At 41.0% G+C, this 20,303-nt stretch overlaps 1 protein-coding gene and 1 long non-coding RNA gene across 4 annotated transcripts in view; one reads left to right on the top strand and one right to left on the bottom strand.

Annotated features, from left to right (window-relative positions):
- Nucleotides 1–20,303, bottom strand: part of cyth3a (cytohesin 3a) — a 30,224-nt gene that overhangs the window by 5,118 nt on the left and 4,803 nt on the right. Inside the window, exons 3-11 of one of the 3 annotated variants that reach the window (XM_054769219.1) lie at nt 15,540–15,612; nt 9,805–9,887; nt 8,099–8,163; nt 6,454–6,520; nt 6,223–6,341; nt 4,203–4,283; nt 3,986–4,098; nt 2,816–2,964; nt 2,597–2,708 (exon numbers count right to left, since the gene is read on the bottom strand). In XM_054769219.1, the coding sequence (XP_054625194.1) occupies nt 2,597–2,708; nt 2,816–2,964; nt 3,986–4,098; nt 4,203–4,283; nt 6,223–6,341; nt 6,454–6,520; nt 8,099–8,163; nt 9,805–9,887; nt 15,540–15,612 (862 nt within the window). Of the gene's footprint in view, nt 1–2,596; nt 2,709–2,815; nt 2,965–3,985; nt 4,099–4,202; nt 4,284–6,222; nt 6,342–6,453; nt 6,521–8,098; nt 8,164–9,804; nt 9,888–9,969; nt 11,530–15,539; nt 15,613–20,303 lie in introns of those variants that run through there. The other 2 variants (XM_054769222.1, XM_054769220.1) reach the window with 2 other exon arrangements.
- Nucleotides 3,532–12,583, top strand: LOC129177768 (uncharacterized). Its single transcript, XR_008569655.1, has 5 exons — nt 3,532–4,100; nt 4,188–5,034; nt 6,234–6,362; nt 11,554–11,778; nt 11,847–12,583. It is a non-coding gene; the product is annotated as an uncharacterized LOC129177768 (long non-coding RNA).

Here is a 20,303-nt window from a genome sequence, read left to right as displayed (position 1 = left end):
AATGGCACTAACAACAAAGGGGAATCCAGTCAGAGAGGAATTTGTGTGTGAAGTGGGTTGACTCTTACATAACTCGTACATAAAAATATAAATAAAACAATAATCAAGAAGTCGTTGTTGTATTTAGTGTTTAGACAAAAGACTGATGGAAAAATATCCATCCATCCATCCAGTTTCTATACCGCTTCTCCTCATTAGGGTCACGGGGGTATTCTGGAGCCTATCCCAGCTGACTTCGGGCGACAGGCGGGGTACACCCTGGACTGGTCGCCAGCCAATCGCAGTGATGGAAAAATATATGACTGTAAGAATACAGGTTTTTGCATTTAAAAGGAACACACTGCACTTTTTGGGGAATTTTGCCCATCAGCCTTATGTGAGACATGAACACACGTCTTTCACTTTTCTGTGCGTTATAAAGATAAAAAAACAGATAAAAAGGCGTAATTAAGAATGCACGTAATGGGAAACACTTATTCTGCCTATAAAGCCCTCTGAAAAAAATTCCAACTACAGCGACATTGTTACTATTATTATTATTATTATTATTATTATTATTATTATTATTATTATTAACATTGTTACGCCCATCGAACTACGTTACTGGTGTATTGACACCTTGCCACACCACACCGGCTAGCGACTAGCTTCACCACACTCGCCCCACGTCAGCGCCGCGGTCACAATGCCTCAAACTTCTACCAAAAGCTAACACTGCATATTGGAGCTACTGCTGCTACTTCTGTGTGTTTTTGTTTTGAGTTTGTAAACGTTAACGCTAGCTGTAGGCCCTCATTTCTATGTTGCTATGTGAAAACAATGCGCCCAAGAAGGAAGTTCCAGTAATGCCTAAAAGCACCAAAATATGGCAAAATACTGTAAGTATTGCATGTTATCATGAATGTACCTGTTACTACATGGTCACAGCATGTACATAAAACCATAAAACCTTGTGAAGGCTTTTGGAGATGTTTTAATAGCAGTCTTTGTAGGCGGCACAGGTGTGTGCTATTACTTACAGTACTGAGCTGCCTCTTTTTATCTGTTTTTATATCTTTAGAACCCACAGAAAGGAGAAAGATGTGTGTTCATGTCTCACATAATTGGATTGTGGATGATGGGCAAAAAAAGTGCAGTTTTCTTTTAAATGGTAACCCTCACAGACAAAACGCCTGCAATAGAGTGCAACGGCCTTCCAGTTATTGTGGTTTATTTAAATGTTGTTTCAGCTTCCATTCTAGCACTTCATTATACAATCGATGCAATCATAATGGGGGTGTTCTCTGACCCCTGTAAAATGTTGCCCTGTGCATTCCTGCCTGTCGCTGGATGATAGAGGCACAGCAGGATGCTCAGTCCTGCTATGGTCCAGCATGAGTGTATTCATCATACTCAACTGGGAATACTGACAGGAAAACAGAGTCATTCATTCATTCAAAACAATTCCCAAACTAAGCGGTGCCCCCTCTGATGGGGTTCAAATGAAAATGGAATGGAGTGCTGGGAAAAAGTGGACCTAACTTGCTGATCTGACAAGGGCAGCTGGCAGAGGACAGAAACACACAGCCAGAGAATGCAGAGGAAGATCGGGGGAGACGAGGGGATGGAGGGGTGGGAGGCAGTGAGGCCAGCAGGGCAGGACAAGAGAGGGAGGATAATAAAAAAGTGGAGAAGGTCTCCATTATTTCTCTACATGAACGGTTACACACAGCGGTGGGCACGCAGTCCCAGAAGTCTATTCTCTAAGAGCTTAGGCATGACTACATGCTCTGACAGATGGGTGGGGCGGGGTCTCTATCAGGTGACCCAGTGAGAGGGACCAAGATTTCGTACTCCAAAGTCTTTTATAGTGATATTTTGTGCATGTAATCTACCGTGGCAATTTGGCTTTATAGTGAAATTGTGCACCATCTTTCTTACTGTTACTCTATGAAAAAATGCAGCATGATAAAAAGCAAGGGGCCCTGTGGTCTGATGAAATGCTGAGGTGATAAAATAGCTTTCTGCACATGTGTGTGTGCACGCACATATTTTTTGAAAACAATTTTGCTGCATGGCCCAGCCTCCTATGGAGTGAAGTTAATGAAATTCTCCCATGCAGAATGACAGTAGTGGCTGACCCCCTCTTATGGAGAAAAGAGCCAACACTCACTGGCCACTTCATTTGGTACTCCTGCACAATATAACAGACAAGAGATTTTTTGGTAAAACTATGGCTTTACAAGAATAATATTTCTCAATTTCACCATGTTTATTATTGAACTGTACTGCATGTTACTATGTATGTATTATAACTGCTTTGTGTTGCAGCAATTTATGATCATTTCAATTCAAAACGGTGATGAAGTGTGTTAAAAATAGCTCACTATTCCTCTGAGGATATAGTACACATTTAAAAGTACAAGTATTACGGAGAGTTGGACATGTTTTAAGGGAAATGTTAACCAGCACAATTATCTGCTTTCAGCTACTGTTGCTGTCAGCCTCCATTATGGCTTCACATCACATCGAACAAAGCGCGCTGGACCCAGCTCATCTAACATGATGATGACTTCACCACAGCTCTGGAGGGGTGAGTGACTGTGGATGCGCATACCAAGCTTTAAAAGCCAGCCTTCTCTGTCGGGGTTGAAGAACGTGTGCGTCAGATCATTCCCGTCATCCTCCGGGATTTTAAATGGCTCGTTTTTGATGCTGTCGTAGAGGTTCTGCGGAAACGAGAGGGGACGCCGTTTATCACAATTGTGAAGAAAAGCCTCATTTCTATGCAGAAAGGTGTGACAAGAGAGGCCACCGTCATAGACACATTCCTCACCCTGAGAAGCTCCTCTGGAAGATCTCCTCCTTCGTTGATGCCTCTGTTCATGGAGATAAAACGCTCCACGGGGGGCTTGTCTCTGACATTGGGGTTATGCAGGCTGGTGTTTAGCATGATGATAGCGAATGACAGCACGTAGCAAGTGTCTGAAAACAGCGTTACAGTATTCAGATTTACTGAAGATGTGCATTTCTGAAGCGTTGATGTCTGTATTGCAGTCTTAAGTAGGACACAATATGCATTTGGGTGATGACACACAGATCATTTCGAAGGAATGTGATTCTTCTTCATCCAAGTACTGATTGCACATTGCGCAACCGAAATACTAATCAAGCACATGATGCAGATGCTAAGGAAAAAACACATTTTCTTCCATCCCATCATTGCAAAGTACAAAAATGTAGCGTGATTTTGTCCATAAAAGGATGCATAATTTGTGGCAAACTAACGTGAAAAAAAGTACATAGGCCATAGTATATGAGGTTGGCCGCATTCCTATCCTGTATGGAATACACCAGATAGTGTATTTTTACAGTAACGTGGTATGAGTGTTAGATAACCACACTGGAATGCAGTCATAATAATCATTACAGAAATACTCAACATAGTATGTAATGTTATTTGTATATGTGTGCGTATCGATCAATGATTTATCCCCATCAGTGCCTAAAAAAGTTATTTGTAAGACGTTAGCTGTATTGTCATGATATTAATTTAAAAAACTGAGCTAACCCCAAGTGGGCTGAAGCTTACTGAATATTTTGACTATCATTTTGCCCCCAAACTGTGCCTCCACAAGCATCTTGTTTCCCGATATGAAACATGTTGAAATATTTACCAGGCTGTTGTTGTTAGCCACACAACTGTGTTGTCACTCAGCCAGGTTGTGTCTTGGTGAATAATGGATGTTGTGTGCTTGTTGCTGGCTGCTCATCTGCTGCACAGAGCTGTGATGTGTAGTTACTTTAATCCGCTTAATGCTTATTGAGCCTTACTTAACGCAGCTCTTACAGCTGAATGTTACAGATGCATTTAAAACAACAAAGGGCCATCGCTTGGTGTATCCTGGTCTGGACCCTTGGGTATTGTTTTGTGTCTAACATATTGGATTTAAAGGTTGCTTGTGTGGATGCAAGAATCAGCTTGTAGTGAAGGTAGCCTGCAGACCTGTGGACTGGAAGACCCCGGGGTTGCACTGGCAATAGCGTGACGCAAAGGCCTCCATCATGCGGTCGATCTTCTGAGCTTCACCCGGCAAACGGAAACTCCACAGGAACTGCCTGTAAGGAAAACAGGAAGTAAAGGGGTTAGTCCGTTGACATCATAAGGCATCAGGATGTGTTTAACTTTCTTTCTTTTTTTTTTTTAGTTTGGTTGAGCTGACCGTAGCGCCTGGACGAGGTTGAGGTCTGCAAACTCATGCAGCTCCACAAAAGCCTGGAGCACCTTGATGTTAAAGTCATCCCTGGTGAACAAAAGGACGTCAGCAACAAGAAGATAGTCCACATGAAACCAAGTAAACAGGTGTTGAAACGGGCCTTGTGTCTTTCCTCAGCATTCCTGTCATGATTGCTAATTTATTCACACAAGATGCTGAGAGGTGGCGTCTGGAAGCAGCTGGCTAGTGCTGAGCGTTTCCAGCCCCTTGAGGCATTAGTGCATGCGTCTGACTGGAGAAAAACATCTAAACCCAAAACCACACACTCACTTTGGTTTGTTGGGTTGAAACCTGTCCTCTAGGTCCACCATCCACCATCGTGACCCAAACATTTTTGTCTTACAAGCGAAGTTCTGATACAATAACACACTGCGGGTCTTTGTTGCTCATAAAAATGGCTGCAGCCAAATAAAACGAACCCTTCCCTTTGAGGGTTTCTGCAGAAAAAAACTGTACTGTAAGCCCAAAGAACCATGCATAATGGTAACAGTGATGATGCATGTGTGATGACCCACCACTAGGGGTGTCACAAGCTCTCACGAGATTTTTCATTCGGAAAAAAACTGCCTTGTGGGCACTAGGCCCGGGACGATAATGAATACATGAATTAATCACACAACAAATGAAAATGAACTTGATATTTTTGCCCCAATATATTGCCATGTGCATGTGTGTCTGCTTTCCTCGTCTCTCTCGCCTCCAAACAGGCAGGAAGAGGATTCACTGGTGGTTTCAGCAAATTGGTGCGTTTGCTCCATAGAACAACGGCATGAATGGAGTGAGTCATACAGTCTCTTTGTCTGGGTGGGTGGAGGCAGGGCCGGTAACATACACACAGAATGCAGTAGAGTGTAACGTAGCAGAAATTATATTAGTAGATTGCAATATATTGCCATATATTTTAAAAATATTTTTTCATTGCACTTTTCTTAAAAGTAAAGTTAAAATCTCGTCTTCGTTGTTCTTGTAGACCCAATCTACCCAACCTCGTAACACCCCTATCTACCACAACATTAGAATTAATAATAATAATAATAAAAAAATTCTTCATACAGATAACTAGAAATTCCCATTAATAATCATCCCCTCAATAAACCGCAGCTCCCCAGTGCCGGCAGCACTCGTATGCAGCCCGAGAGCATGACACTGCCACCCACCATGCTTGCTAGGCAAGACACAATTATCATGGTACTCATTTCTGTTGACAGCTAGTTAGATGCGGTTTTAATTTGAGTCAGTCGATAGTAAACCTATAGTGCTATTCAAGCTGTACACTGACTACTCTAAGTTATATCCAAGTTTAATTTACATTGTAGTGTACTGAACAGGACAGTGACAACCCGTCTGGTTGCATGAATTAAGCCAACATCCTCTCTTATTTCCATTTGTAATATATGTATACCTGTTTCCTGCTGTTTCCCACCTTTTCTGCATTAAAAGGTCCTTACCCCGTGCAAAAGCTAAATTAGTGATAATTACAGAGTGTCAAGCCTCAGTCTGGATTTCGTGTGGTAGGTGGTCCATTTGATCATGATCCAGCAATGAAGCTTTTTGGCAATCAGAGGCCCCCTGCCTGAGTTGTCGCACTCTGGTAGAGAATGTGTGTTTCATTGTCTCAGATGGTGTCCTACTACAATTCAGCCAAACAGACCGGATGATGGGACGTTCTGCTTGGACCAAAGTGCATAAAATATGTTTTGGTGTCAGGCAGTTGCACATTATATAATACATAATACTATAAGATGATAGTAAATAAGAAAATAAACATTTGCTAGCATGCTGAAATGTAATCTATAAGGGTTGCATTTGAACTCAATGAAAGTGATCCTATTTATTGTCCTCGTTAAAGCAAAAGCAAACTTAGTGAGGTGACTCATTGTAGCCTTTTCTCCTCCAAAAGTCTGCTCGAAAAAAAAGATAACACAACAGTATCGAAGTCAATAAAATTGCTGCTTTTCCATCTCACCGCTCGCCTAGGTAGTCCCCGATGACGGTCTTGTTGAGACCCTCGCCTTTATAGAGGAACTGGGCGATGTCTTCTGGAGTGTGCTGAAGGAGGTCGTTCTCCAGCAGGAACTGGATGCCCTAGAGGGCAGGAAAAGGAAGGTGAGCTGGCAAATCTCCCCACAAGACAATGGCAGATGTTTTGCTTGTATAGCATATTGACTAGAGTCAGAACAGTGAAGAAGAAAGGTACCTTTTTAGGATCCATGTTGAATTTCTTTCTGCCCATTGCGATCTGCTTGTTTCTCTGGGATGTTTTACTAGAATAAATTGAGAGTTACGGGTAGCAAATAGGTGGATCTAGTTGGTCTACAACAGGGGTGTCCAAAGTGTGTCCCGCAGTTCGTTTTTTATTGGCATTGTGGAAAGAAAATGTTTAAAAGATTAGAATAGAGAAAAAAATAGAGCAAAAATGGCACAATTTAAAGAGAAAAAGCTGAAATGCTGATACTAATATATATATATATATATATATATATATATATATATATATATATATATATATATAGCTATATACGGTATATAACTGTATATCTGTATATATACAAGTGCATCCGGAAAGTATTCACTTTTTCCACATTTTTTAATGTCACAGCCTTATTCCAAAATGGGTTAAATTCATTTTTTTTACTGAAAAATTCTACACACAACACCCCATAACGCCAATGTGAATTTTTTTTTTTTAATTGTTTCAAATGTATTAAAAATAAAAAACTGAAACATCACATGTATATAAGTACTCACAGCCTTTGCCGTGAAGCTCAAAATTGAGCTCAAGTGCATTCTGTTTCCACTGATCATCCTTGAGATGTTTCAGCAGCTTAATTGGAGTCTACCTGTGGTAAATTCAGTTGATTGGATATGATTTGAAATGCACACACCCCTCTATATAAGGTCCCAGGGCTGACAGTGCATGCCAAAGCACAAACCAACCATGAAGACAAAGCTTGACCTCAGACTGGGGCGCGGTTCATCTTTCAGCAGGACAATGACGCACACAGCCAAGATATCAAGAGTGAGTGGCTTCAGAACAACCTGGTGAATGTCCCTGAGTGGCCCAGCCAGAGCCCAGACCTGAATCCAATTGAACATCTCCGGAGAGATCTGAAAATGGCTGTGCACTGACGCTTCCCATCCAAGCTGATGGAGCTTGAGAGGTACTGCAAAGAAGAACGGCCGAAACTGCCCAAAGATAGGTGCGCCGAGCTTGTGGCATCATATTCAAAACAACTTGAGACTGTAATTGCTGCCACAGGTGCATCGACAAAGTATTGAGCAAAGGCTGTGAATACTTATGTACATGTGATTTTTCAGTTTTTTAAATTTTTTTTATTTTTTATTTTTAACAATTTCAAAAAACTTTTTTCACATTGTTGTTATGAGGTGTTGCGTGTAGAATTTTTGAAGAAAAAAAAAAATTTAATCCATTTTGGAATATGGCAGTGACACCAAAAAATCCTGCGTCCTTTGATTTTTTAGTATGCTGCCTTCATTGTAAAAGTTTGGACATCCCGGTCTACAGTGTTGATATAGTTAATTTATATATATATATATATATATATATATATATATGGTATATGAAGTCACATCCGCTCCATCAGTACATGATTTTTAAAATTACACAGGATAATGTGTAATGAGTCAACTATAGAACCACAAAAAAGAAGCTTTTGAAATAAATAAGGGACTAGAGAGACTACCTGCTTTAATATAAACAAATAGATACATTCAGATAAAAATGTGACAGTGTGTTAATATTAAGAATATTTACAATCCTGCTCACATACAAATAAGTCTAACAAAACTGTCAAAAGAGTAAGTCATCTTAGGCATCATACCTCTCACCAACGCACGTCAGCTGCTCAATTTCTGTCATGACCTCTGCAATCTCGAACTTCAACCTCTGAAACACAGGGATGTTTTGTTGCCACAGTATTAGATACAAATAAGGTAATTATACTGTTGTACAGTATGACATATTTTGCCTTTACAAGGATACAGTAACTACAATGTTTTGTTGTAGATAACCGCTCTGTATCCCGGTTTACAGGTATTATTCAGGGTATGCCAATCGATGCCAGCGTGTTTGATCACTCCCTTACCAAACCTATCTCCGTTCGACTATTCTTGAATCTTTGTTTACACGCTTTGCCTAGCTGTCACTGGCTGTACTTTGGATTGGAGGCAGCTAACTAACTAGCTAGCTCGAGTTACCCGCCTAGCTTCTGGTCTTTGGACTCCAAATGTGACTTTTTTACCACAGTGACATTTTGTTATTAAAACAAACAAGCAATGCAGTTAGCTCGTTTGTGTCCCGCGGGGACGCCACATGTGGGTATGTACTAACTTTTTCAAGTGTCACTGAACAACTTCACTCAGTTGGCTTTATAGTAATTATGTCTTGTCCTCAAAACACTATTTGTGTGTGGTTGTTTAATGGACATACTGTAATGTGTCCAGCCTTATGATGGTGAGACTATCACAGGGGTGTCCTACTCTCACAGGCTGATTTTGAGTAGCTCACCAAAGGGTCAAAGAATATTTGCTTCAACTCTTAGTAGTATTTTATTATAACTGTTGACTGCAGACTTTATACCTTTGTATAATAACAAATGACCACAAAATAGCATAAAGACAATGGCCACACTGTTTGAGTGGAGATCTGCTTGGTAAATGAAGTACTGTACAATTGAAATGTTGCCAGTCATAAATAAAATATAAATAGTTGACAGTTCTAATAGTGATGAAAGTTGGAGACCCCTGCCACCTGGACACTGAATTTATTCTGTTTTAAGTTGAGCAGGACAAATCTCTATCTAATAAACATATTTCTTTGTATTATCTTATTCTGTTCATTTTGTTATCTTGAGCTAAAAAAGTAATTCTTGAACAGTTTACTTCCCATGTATTTGTATTTGACTTCAAAACATGCATTAAATTAAATTCGGGTTTGTGTCAAATTGTACAAAATTAGTTTCACACAAATAAAGGCAAAAAAAAGGACAAATTATTCCATCCATCCATCCATCCATTTTCTATACCGCTTCTCCTCTTTAGGGTCGCGGGAAATTATAATTTTTTAATAATTACCTATTTGCCAGGGGCCCTTGAAATTGTTTAACGGCACCCCTGACCAATAACACTCATCCAGATCATCCATATGATCGGTATCGGCCGATCTCACTCATGAATGATCGTTATCGCAATCGGCAACACAAAACCATGATGGAAGCAGCCCTAGTATTATTTTATGAACAATATTGTATGTTTATTGGAGTTGTTATTGTTTGCAGTGGTGTACTGTAGAACCGTACTGCAGCACACTGAGATCTCTTTCTAATACTTTCCCCTTTCATGTCACCAAACGAGGCCACTCAGTATGCCAAGCAGTTTCACACCACTGTAAACAACAACCACCATGAATAAACATCTATAACAGTGTGTTAGAGGCGTGTTGCAAAGGCAATAAGAGGTCGGATGTCACGAGTAAACCACAGGAAGAAGAACATCACTAGTTGTAATGAGTGTACTGTACAGCACACACCTCAATGTCGTCGAGCAGCTCCCTCTTCCTGCGCCGGATGTTGCAGAGCTCATCTCTCTCCTCCAGGGAGAGATCCTCGGGCACTGAAATGCGTGATGGAGAAAATGCAACTTAAGCACACACGCTCATTTGTATCCAGTTCACATTGTGTCAACGCACACACACATCAAAAGGCACGTTGAGGCATTGCCGGCACTGGATCCAATCTGGCACCTTGGAGCTGTGAAGGCTCAGTAAAACATCGGGAAAGCACTTTTGCACATCGCTGCTGCTGCGCCACTGACGGTTTCACCTCGCTCAAGCTGGAGCAACACACATCACGAGGCTACGTCTTCAGTCTTAATTAACTCGAGAAAGAGGAAAAGGGTTTTAATTAAACCACTTCAAAGTGACTTGGCCCAGGGGATAATTCTATTAATAAAACCAATCCAGATTAAGTTTCTCCCGCACTGAATTTGGTGATTTAATGCGGCCCCCAAGCTTGGAGGCGTTTACAGCTCCAGGAAAAACATGAGAAAGCAGAGACGATGAGTCACTATTAAACCTGTGTTTCTTTATCTCAATCTTCTCCATCCTACTAAGGCACATTAAGCATGTTTGATCTTGCTTCATTAAGCAAAAGCAGCACAAATCTCTCCACGGGGCTAATATCGCCTACATGTTGTTTAGGGAGACAATCGCTAGATACTGTCCCTCCCTAAACTTAATAAAACAAGGTCACCAAGTTTAGCGGGAAGCATCTATCCCACTTTTACTTTGACAGCTTGTTAAGAGAAGAGTCGGCACACATTTCATTGACCTCCTAACTTATTTATGTAATCCTGAAATGCTGTGTTTAGAGTCAGGTAAACTGTGAAAACGAAAACAGCTGTGGGATTTCCTGTTTTTAACACATGTTAACTTTAGGCCATGTTTCAGTCTTATTCCCATCTGCTGTGAAAGCACGGTGACAAAGAGACTGAAAATAAAGATGTTAATTAGCGGTTGTTACCGCAGGCCCTTTTGCAACTATACTGGATATTAAAAGCCAATTAAGCGCTTGTAAGAGGAAAAACTTTCAAGGCTCCTCTTTTTTCAACATTTTGTGGAAGTTTCTGGCCTATATTCAGTTAAATGAGGGATATGCTTGTGTCTGTGGACCTGTACTATAAAGCATACAGTATTTACTCAAGGCCTAGCAACATATGCCTCCATTAATGCTACAAGTACTGTGCTACTCTTATTTTACCATATTATTTTAGCATTAATGCTCTTTTTGGTTCTTCTTGTTCTGTACAGCTGATAACTTCACATTCGGGGTCACAGACAACCATAATGTATCCCAGTGGACATCCTCATATTGTCTATAGTTTATGTTGTGATTATTCTGTTTGAGTGAATTGTCAGAGAGGTAGTATAACAGTATGTTTAATAGTTTGACTACAGTGCTGTAAAACTGTACTGCAAGACAGTGGCGACCAAAACATTACACCAATGCAAAGCACAATAACATCAATATTGTTAAATGAATACCTCGCTGACAATGTTATTCAAAACATTCAAATATTATTACAGTACTCAAACCTTGTTTTTGTTGAAAATTGTGGCAAAGCACCCAACACATTGCTGATTCACTGTGCGTCCATTTTTATTGAGTGTGACTTCTAAATAACCCGGCATGGGACCAAAGAAAGTTGCGAGTGCCAGCAATTTGATGAAGAGGGTCCATCCATTCATCTTCAATAAATCTTATCTTATCCGAGGTCGCAGGGGCAGCAGCTTAAGCAGGGAAGCCAAGACTTCACTCTCTCCGACTATGTCGTCCAGCTCCTCCTGGTGGATCCCGAGGCATTGCCAGGCCAGTTGAGAGACATAGTCCCTCAGCATGTCCTGGGTCTTCCCCAAGTCCTCCTGATGGTCGGACATGCTCATGGAGGTGTCCAGGAGGCATCATGACTAGGTGCCTGAGGTCTCTACCCAAACTCATGACCATAGGTGAGGGTAGGAACATAGATCGAACGGTAAATTTGCCTTTCAGCTGAGCTCCCTCTTCACCGCAACAGACCGATGCAGAGTCCGCATCACTGCAGATGCTGCACCAACCTGCCTGACGATGTCGCGTTCCATCCTTCCCTCACTCGTGAACAAGACCCCGAGGTACTTGAACTCCTCCACTTTGGGCAGGACTTCATTCCCGACCCGGAGATGGCACTCCACCCTTTTCTGGGCGAGAACCTTGGACTCGGACTTGGAGGTGCTGATTCTAATGTGATAGAGAAGGTGAGAAACACTATTGAATTCGATCTCACCAGGATGTACGGGAAGTCCGCATCAACAATAAATTCTAACCATTGATCATTTAGAACTGTTTTCTGCATGTAGAACTAATTATTCTGTATAAAATTTATTTTATTAATACTTTTTGATGTCTGGCATGGATTAATTGGACTTATTTCCTATGGAAAAAATGGCCTCGGTTTCTGTACTTTTTGGTTTTCGTTGGACCTTTTATAACAAATGAATAACAACAACATAGGTACTACTGTAATATAATAATTGCAGTATAGCTTCTTAAGGGACAATAAAAATGAAACGATCCTCACAGCCACATCAATTCAACAGGGAATCAAACAGCACAACACTATACAGTACAACGTGAAAGGCCGTCTTTGGGATTACTCATAGGGAGATGATGCACAAAGAACAGGCAACCCTGAGCGTCTCATATGCCCCAGGCCTTACATTAGCTAATGAGCTAATGTCTGCTAGCTGCATCAATGTGCATGATTACAATCTTTCCCCACTGCAAATCTAATGAAACGTAGACATTGCTCCATTTTCGCAAACGACATCTACCATTATCGGCAGACAGTTACCATTATCCTCCAATTCAGGCGTCTCTTTACAAGGTCTTATTGGTCTTTCCAAACTTATAATTTGACTGAAGAATCAAGCACTCACATCTTTGCCCCAGTGGGTAATCTTGTTTCGGGATGGTGGAGGGTCTTTTCTACACAGGTGGTCCACCAATTACATGATGAACACACTTCCTTTAGCGACCTTCCATGACTCATTCCCTAATTGAGTTTCTGCAGTGCACAGAGAAGGAGGTGTTGGACCAACCATACTTCCAACATAAGCCCACTTTATTGATAAGCTATGAATCTATCAATGGCCTTGTGAGCTTCCTATGTATTAGAGATCTACTGTATGAAATCCACAGTATCAAACAGTGGGTGGAGAGAAGGTTTAGCATCCATCATGAGGCTCACTCCCCCCCAAAAATAAATCCCCCCTAAATCTTCTTTAAGGAGTAAATCCCCTGCTCCTCTGTGCACCCGAAGGGAACAACTGTCCCCACTGAAAGCATTTAATTAATTGAGTAAGTCCTTGTCATGCATAACTACAATCTTCAATTTCATAACTTTCATTGCGAGACATTTGTTCTAGTGGACCACCCGTTATGCAAGTGTGCTTCCACCAGCAGCAGAAGCAGCGAGGTACACATGGAGCTTGAAGTCAAAATCCCACGCTCACTTTACTCCTGCTGTTGGCCCACTCTTCACTGAGGATTTATCCATGATTCTGTGGCTTTAAACTACCGACTTTACGCAGTGTAATGCTTTAAAAAAATGACCCCTGTTGCTCTGCTTGGCTGTGCAGCAAACAAGTGTAATCTAAAGCCTGCGGCCCCCTCAATGCCTCCCGCTGTATAAGCATTGGCATTACTGCCGGAGTAATATGGACAGACAGACAGACATGTGGTTAGACGGGAACACACACACACGAAGGCCAGCTGGCACTAATCCCACACATTCCCCCTCCCCGTTCGTCTTTAAGCCCAATGCGGGTGGAAGTGTGACGTATGGCCGCCTATATGCAGATGTTACAACTGCCCGACTTTAACCTACTTTGACTCAGAGCTGTTGAATGAAAGGCAGCACGTGAAGCCGCAGAGAGGCGTGTGGTAGCACTTTGTTAAGAGAGGTGTTTGGACTTTTAGCCACTTGCAAAAACGATGGGATGGGAAGTGGAAGTTATACACGGAGGTGAAGTGTACAGAACGGACCAGATGAAAAGAGCTGAGAGTGAACCTAAAATTGCATCTAAAATGTGCTTACTTATTGCTTATTGTACATGTGACTCATTTTAATTATATGTCCATGGCTGGTAATAAAAACTTAATTAATGAATCACTCAAGATCTACAAAACTTGTGGAGAGGAGATATGGCATGGAAATAGGACTTTTTCCAGCATTTTAACAATTTTTAATCATTGCAAAATATGGTATATTTTAAAAAATTGTCTTTATTTAAGTCAATAAATAATGCCTAGTTTTTAAATAAAATGTGGTGTACTTTGGTGGAGGGCCGCACTCCATAAATGTCATCATAGTTCCATTATAGTATCCTTTTCATATCATACCATATTGACCCAAACATAAAATTGTATTTTTCCCCAAGAAAAAAAACTCTGTAAAAGACTACTGTAGACTCTCCACACCTTTTTCACTGAGGGACGCACACAGAGCAAAGGAAGTATGCAGGGAGCCATTTGTGAATAAAAATGCTACGACCAATCCAATGTGGGTCAATAGAGGCTAAGTATAGTCTCTGCATTACATATGGTCAAGTATTGACTGAGTCGTTCAAAACTAACAAGTTTTTTACTAAACTGGCACGGTTATTCCTCTCTGTTAACTCATTCACGTCCCTTGCTGCCGCTAGTTAAATTAATAAAGAAACCAGGAAACACGGCGTTAATTGTGCAACCGTTACTCAAACTGCATTTGTATAAATGTATTAACCCCAAGTAAAAAGCAACAGTTCTGCTCCTTGCCTCAAATCAACTCTCCTTTCCACTTTCTGTTCCTGTCAGAGCTGCTCGCTTGCTAACGTCGTCTTATGCCGAGCTCTCAAAGAACCTGGGCACTCGCAAACTTAGACTCACTCGCCAATACCGGCATAAGGGGGCCGACAAGTGAATCGTGGTAATCAGGTAGGTGTACTCGTTTCTCCGGTGACGTAGACGCCGCTGAATCGTACATTGACGTTGCCGCCATATTGGATGTGGCAAGAGAGAACGGGGAAGACGCCTAATTCATGTTCTGCATGGAACTGTATAAACCGGTTTACAGTCAAAACAAGATCTCACGGGATTACCTTTCACAGGTAACGCTGAAAATATACTTTTGTTTGTATTTGGCCATTATAACATCATTTTATGCACAAAATTTGTTGACTTTGTGGCATAATGGTGTGGCTTAATGCTGTGGATTCCCGCAGTGAAACCAGCCTCCAAAAACTTTGTAGAAAGGCGCTTTATTAAGTTTGGTCCATTTTCTTGCATCTGTTTACGGGGCAGATCCGTAAACCATCTCAATGAGTTGTTTGCTTAGTGAGTACATATGTCTACGGGAGTCTCCGTATGAGTTTTTTTTTTTTTTTGCACATGCGTGCTGTGACACCCGATTCGAGTACCTGATTCACTTTAGTGAGTGACTCATAAAAAATTGAGTCAGTCAAAGGAATCAAGGTTACGAACACTAATCTGAACAAAACAAGACATCTTAGCTTTGTGTTATAGGTGACAAAGCAAATTTGGGTCATATCTAATAATATATCTCATTAATAATGAATTGATTTTATTTGTACAATATTTCGAGGGCAAATAACAAATAAGCTCCATACCGAAAATGGCCCCCGGGCCACACTTTGGACACCCCTGGTCTAAAGGTTTGTACATGCAAACCTACTGGTGTCGTGATACGACCTCTGCCCAAGTGAGTCAGAGCTTTTCTTCCTGGCACTCACACACACGCCAGTGACCTGCAAGGGACATCACAGAGACAACCCGCTTGAAAAAAGTGTCTCAAAGGTTGAGCATGTTATTAAACAACATAGGAGGAGTTGTGAACCAAATTTTAAAACAATGGCGATCAATGAGGCAGAGCCATCAAACAACTGTACAGCAGCTAAGAAATATGATAATACATTTTTTTTATTGCAATCTACCCGTTGTTGAAAACAAGAGATTAACTTGTACAGATTCATAGTAATAAAGCAGACTGTGTTTGTGATTGCAGGTTTTCACCATAGTAATGTATTTACTTATTTAGTAATGTATTTACTTACATTATATACTGTACTTCACTCATACCTTACAGCCAGCATACCAGCAGTACTACGCTTTGCGTGAGAGGAAAGACTTGGGGAGCTTCTAGTTTTAGTTTTAACTACCTCACAGAGGATCTGGGGCTCAAGGAGCTGATTGCTCGGGTTAATCTGCAGTTTTTGGGGGGATAGGGACCTCCTGCTGGGAGTGCATTTGCTATGGGGGTGGTCTGCACATGATGTCCTCCTTCTATCACACATCTGCTCAGCATCAGCGCAGTGATAATATTCAAATCGATGCGCCGAGTCGGTAGGATCTGAGAGCTTTTGCTGTGCTATGTCGGCAGGCCAAAATAATCATCATGAGAGGATTTGATCGGCCTGAGAATAAAACACAGTGACGCTGTTTCCTCTGGCATCTGGACACGGTTAGGTTCAATCTGAGCAGCTCTGTCATAGTTCACCCACAGGTGACCATGTAGAGTAACGGTCCTACTGGAAACTAGTTAGAATTAATTTAAATAAAGCTGTATTGTGCTTTCAGATGCTAGTGATGCTTTATTGGCAGGATTAATCCAATCAATCTGCAGCCCGTGAGGTTTTATGAAGCTGTGAAGTTGTGCATAAATCACCCCTTCTGCGAGTCAAACTGATCTGATAATTCCAAGCGAAGCCACCCTAAGCTAGATAACACACGAAGACCTACCACGCAGACAGGTGACACATATCCGAAGGTTCATTTCCTGACACACACCTCTGCTGGCCGCTGCAGGCGTCCGTCAAATTTGATGGACAGGAAGCAGAATGAATGTAATAATCCCGCCTGATAAACTGGCCAACATTATTGCGATGTACATCCAACTTGAAAGCAATTTTCACATCTGTGTTTATGCTGTGGCAGCGGGTGAGAGCAAATTACTTTTCTAATAAGGTCTTCGGTGGATGTACAAGATGTGCATCTGAGGTCCAGCCCCCTGCATGCTGCAAGGGGCACTACTTATTCATGGATGACCTGTACCATCTGCTGGATCAGACATTTGACATTACCATAGCACAGAATAAAATCATATACGTGGACATAAAGAGAGTACAGGAAATGAAACAAAGGTGTGTCAGGATATTTTATGAAGGTAAGAATGAGGAGGGCGTTGGTGTAGTTCTCCATTACAACTCAAGAAACCAAGAAACACACACAAAAAAAAAGAGCATGTTTCGTATGCACAGCTAGAACTCTGTCTTCCATTAACACCTCACCCAGTGAGACTCAAGTCAGATATTTTTGAGAACGTATGGTTTTCTATGCTTTTTGTTGAGGGAAAAATTGTTTTTAAGGACTCAGCTCAGTGTCACAATGTGCTCTGTTACAGTGAAACCTCAAGTAGAACAGCGGTGATATTGGACAGTTCACATTTTTGCCCAAAAATATGTGTTTAAAGTCATGCGTGACATCATGCAAGACCTCGGCATACTTCAGTTCAGCAAGTTTCAAAGGATTTAATGCGGGACCATCCTCAACAAAGCGTGCTAAGAGGAGAAGTGGCTATCTAGTATACACGAGAACAGGGGGGAAAAGGGGAACAGGGGTTTTCAAAGTGTGAGACGGGGCACCCCTGGGAGGTGCCAGGAGTAGGTGCAGCAGCTTGAGAAAAAGCAAGAAAGACTTTCTTTATTAAAACTGTTAAGCTAACTTCCGTTATGTTTCAAAGCAAGGTGAACTGATTTTTAGTTCCGATGGAGACATTCATAACAGTAATACTCCAGTTTTTATTTTTACACTTGTGGCACAGTTAAAGGGACCGTTACGCAGCTGCCTAGAGGATGCTAACTTTCGAATGTATCCCACCTCGCGTAACACACACGCGCGCATTGGTTTGTAGGCTAATGATAGCAATTTGTGATAGCAATTTGAAGTTTATCTACTAACATTAGCTGTCATTCAATGCATACCCTGTAATAACAACAGCATGACTGCAAATTGTCAGTAGCGTCTATGAGATCGCTTTTGTGGATGTGGACCAGCAACAGGCATGTACGGGAATGTCATTTGGAGCGAGTCCATTTGAGAACATTAAAAAATGTAGCTATGTAGATCGCAAATTACCTGCAATATCCAGGTCAAGGCTTGAGCGCTTTTTCATGGTGTAATATTAACTGTTCATTTACCGTAAAGCACCGTGTATAAACCGCACCCGTGTATTAACCGCACCCCCATTTTCAGGCTCACGGCGGGGGAAAAAAATTTTTTAGTCCATAAATGCTTGCCAACTCTTTCATCTCAAATCAACATGCGTAAAGGTACTAAGCAATTTCAAAAAGAAGAGTAAAGAAGAAATCTGAACTTCGGCATCTAGATCTTTAATATTATGGCTAAGTACAGATTAATAATAATAATAATAATAATAATAATAATAATAATAATAATAATAATAATAATAATAATAATAATAATAATAATAATAATAAATCCAAATAAAGAAATTTGCAATTTTCAGAGATGTTTTGATATCTTTCACTGCTTCTCTTTTTCTCTATTATTATTTTATTGCATTGCTTCAGTGTGAATTTGAATAAACTCCAACGTTCTATTGTATTTTACATTGGAAGCTTAGGTTAGCTTCAGTGTGTATAGAGATCGTTTCACTGTGTGAAAATACAGACAGCCGTCAGATAATTTAGTTGCATACACAAGCATTTTCAGCAACTGTACAGCAGAGGGCGCTAAAGTCAAAGCAACTGTCTGACCCACAGACTAAAAGGGACTCCTCGTCAATTTCTGCGTCTGGTCACAGACCTGTCATCGTGTATGAACCGCACCCCGATTTTTTGCTTCTTACCAGCGGAAAAAAAGTGCGGTTTATACACGGTGCTTTACGGTAACTTATTTTTACATTGTGTGACCTCAAAACATTGCTTTTGCAAATTTATGATGGCGAAAGTTTGACCCTGCAACTGATTAATTCTGTTTCCATTATTTCATATGGGCAATTTTGTTTCAAAAATGGGATGTTGACCAGCATCCACTGTTGGCTTGTTTGTTTGCTAGTTAACAGGATTACACAAGAAGGACATAATGGATTTCTATGACACTTTGTGGAAGGTGTCATAAGACTTGGGCACTGAGTAACAAAATCAATTACATTATGGAGAGGATCGGAATAAACGTATTAAACAAAGAATTTATTTTTAGTTGTCGCTGTTAAAGTCCACTTGCATCAGGGCAAGGTGTACCAACCGGATCCACTAGATCAAGTGTATGCATTTTTAGTCCGACAAGGACATAATTAGGATTGTGCTCTCGTAATGCCCTGCTATTCGAGTGCAGTCTTCAGTGCCTTTTGTCTCCCATTCGGTTGAACTCCGACGGGCAATAATTCCAGGAGAGACTACCTCTCTGTTCACAGTAGCAAACCCATTCCATCCACCTACACAAACACACACGCACACACAACACACACACACTACCATGGTGATGGGAACACGCAAGGAAGCTTCTGACTCGCTCATAATCAGGTCCATATGTAGCCTCCTCTCTCAGCTCTTAATAGTGAAGTCTTTTACAAGCTTCTACTCATTCTCCGGTACATGTACGTGCCAATACTATCTGGGTCGGAGAGTGTTTGTCCCATATTATATTCTATAATGTACAGTATGTTTAATCTTCTAATGTTGCCCCACAAACCATGTAATCTTGGCAGTCAAAATCAATTCTCGCTCTTTACAAAATCTCCTCTTAAGCTCTTAAACAACACAACTGGGCTATGATTGTCGAGTCGTAAATCTTTGCAGGCACACAAAGGAGACATATTTTTGTTTAGGACAGGCTGCTTAAGTGCTGCAAGACATTTGGATGGGCTGAATCCAGTCCGGCTCAATGCTTTTATAACATGAACAGGAAATCAAGACTTTTTCAAAATGACTTAGTGCTCCAACTTGAAAACAAAGACAAGACTGAATTCATTATAGGGTGTTTTGTTTAGGAGAGTGATGGATTCCTTTGACTCTCTCTATTTTTGCGCTATTGCAGTTGAAGATGATGAATCTGCCAATTTTGGAGTTTGTTTAATGCAATGGGAGCCAAAATCCCATTAAAAATGTGCCTGTTGGGATATATTTACATGTACATCCACAAAAATATTGAATTGCATTTTTGTCATTGACTGAATAATAATTCTAATTTCTTTCTACATAAACATGCAGCCGTATAGATGGTGAAAAAAGATGTTTTCATGCCAACTAGCCCTCACTTCCAATGGTAAGCAACCCCAAGTGACTGTGTGGTGCCCTCCCACATGGTGTGCCTCCAGCCACAACAAAGAGTGAGCCCTAATCACACGACTTCCCCTTCTAACCCACTAATTCCCCCAAGAACCACACTGCTCGATGCCAAGAAGTCACACATACAGTGA

Source organism: Dunckerocampus dactyliophorus, chromosome 2, assembly GCF_027744805.1.
Source record: "Dunckerocampus dactyliophorus isolate RoL2022-P2 chromosome 2, RoL_Ddac_1.1, whole genome shotgun sequence".
In the NCBI taxonomy this organism is placed as follows: domain Eukaryota; kingdom Metazoa; phylum Chordata; class Actinopteri; order Syngnathiformes; family Syngnathidae; genus Dunckerocampus; species Dunckerocampus dactyliophorus.
This window is presented reverse-complemented; position numbering and strand designations above follow the sequence as displayed.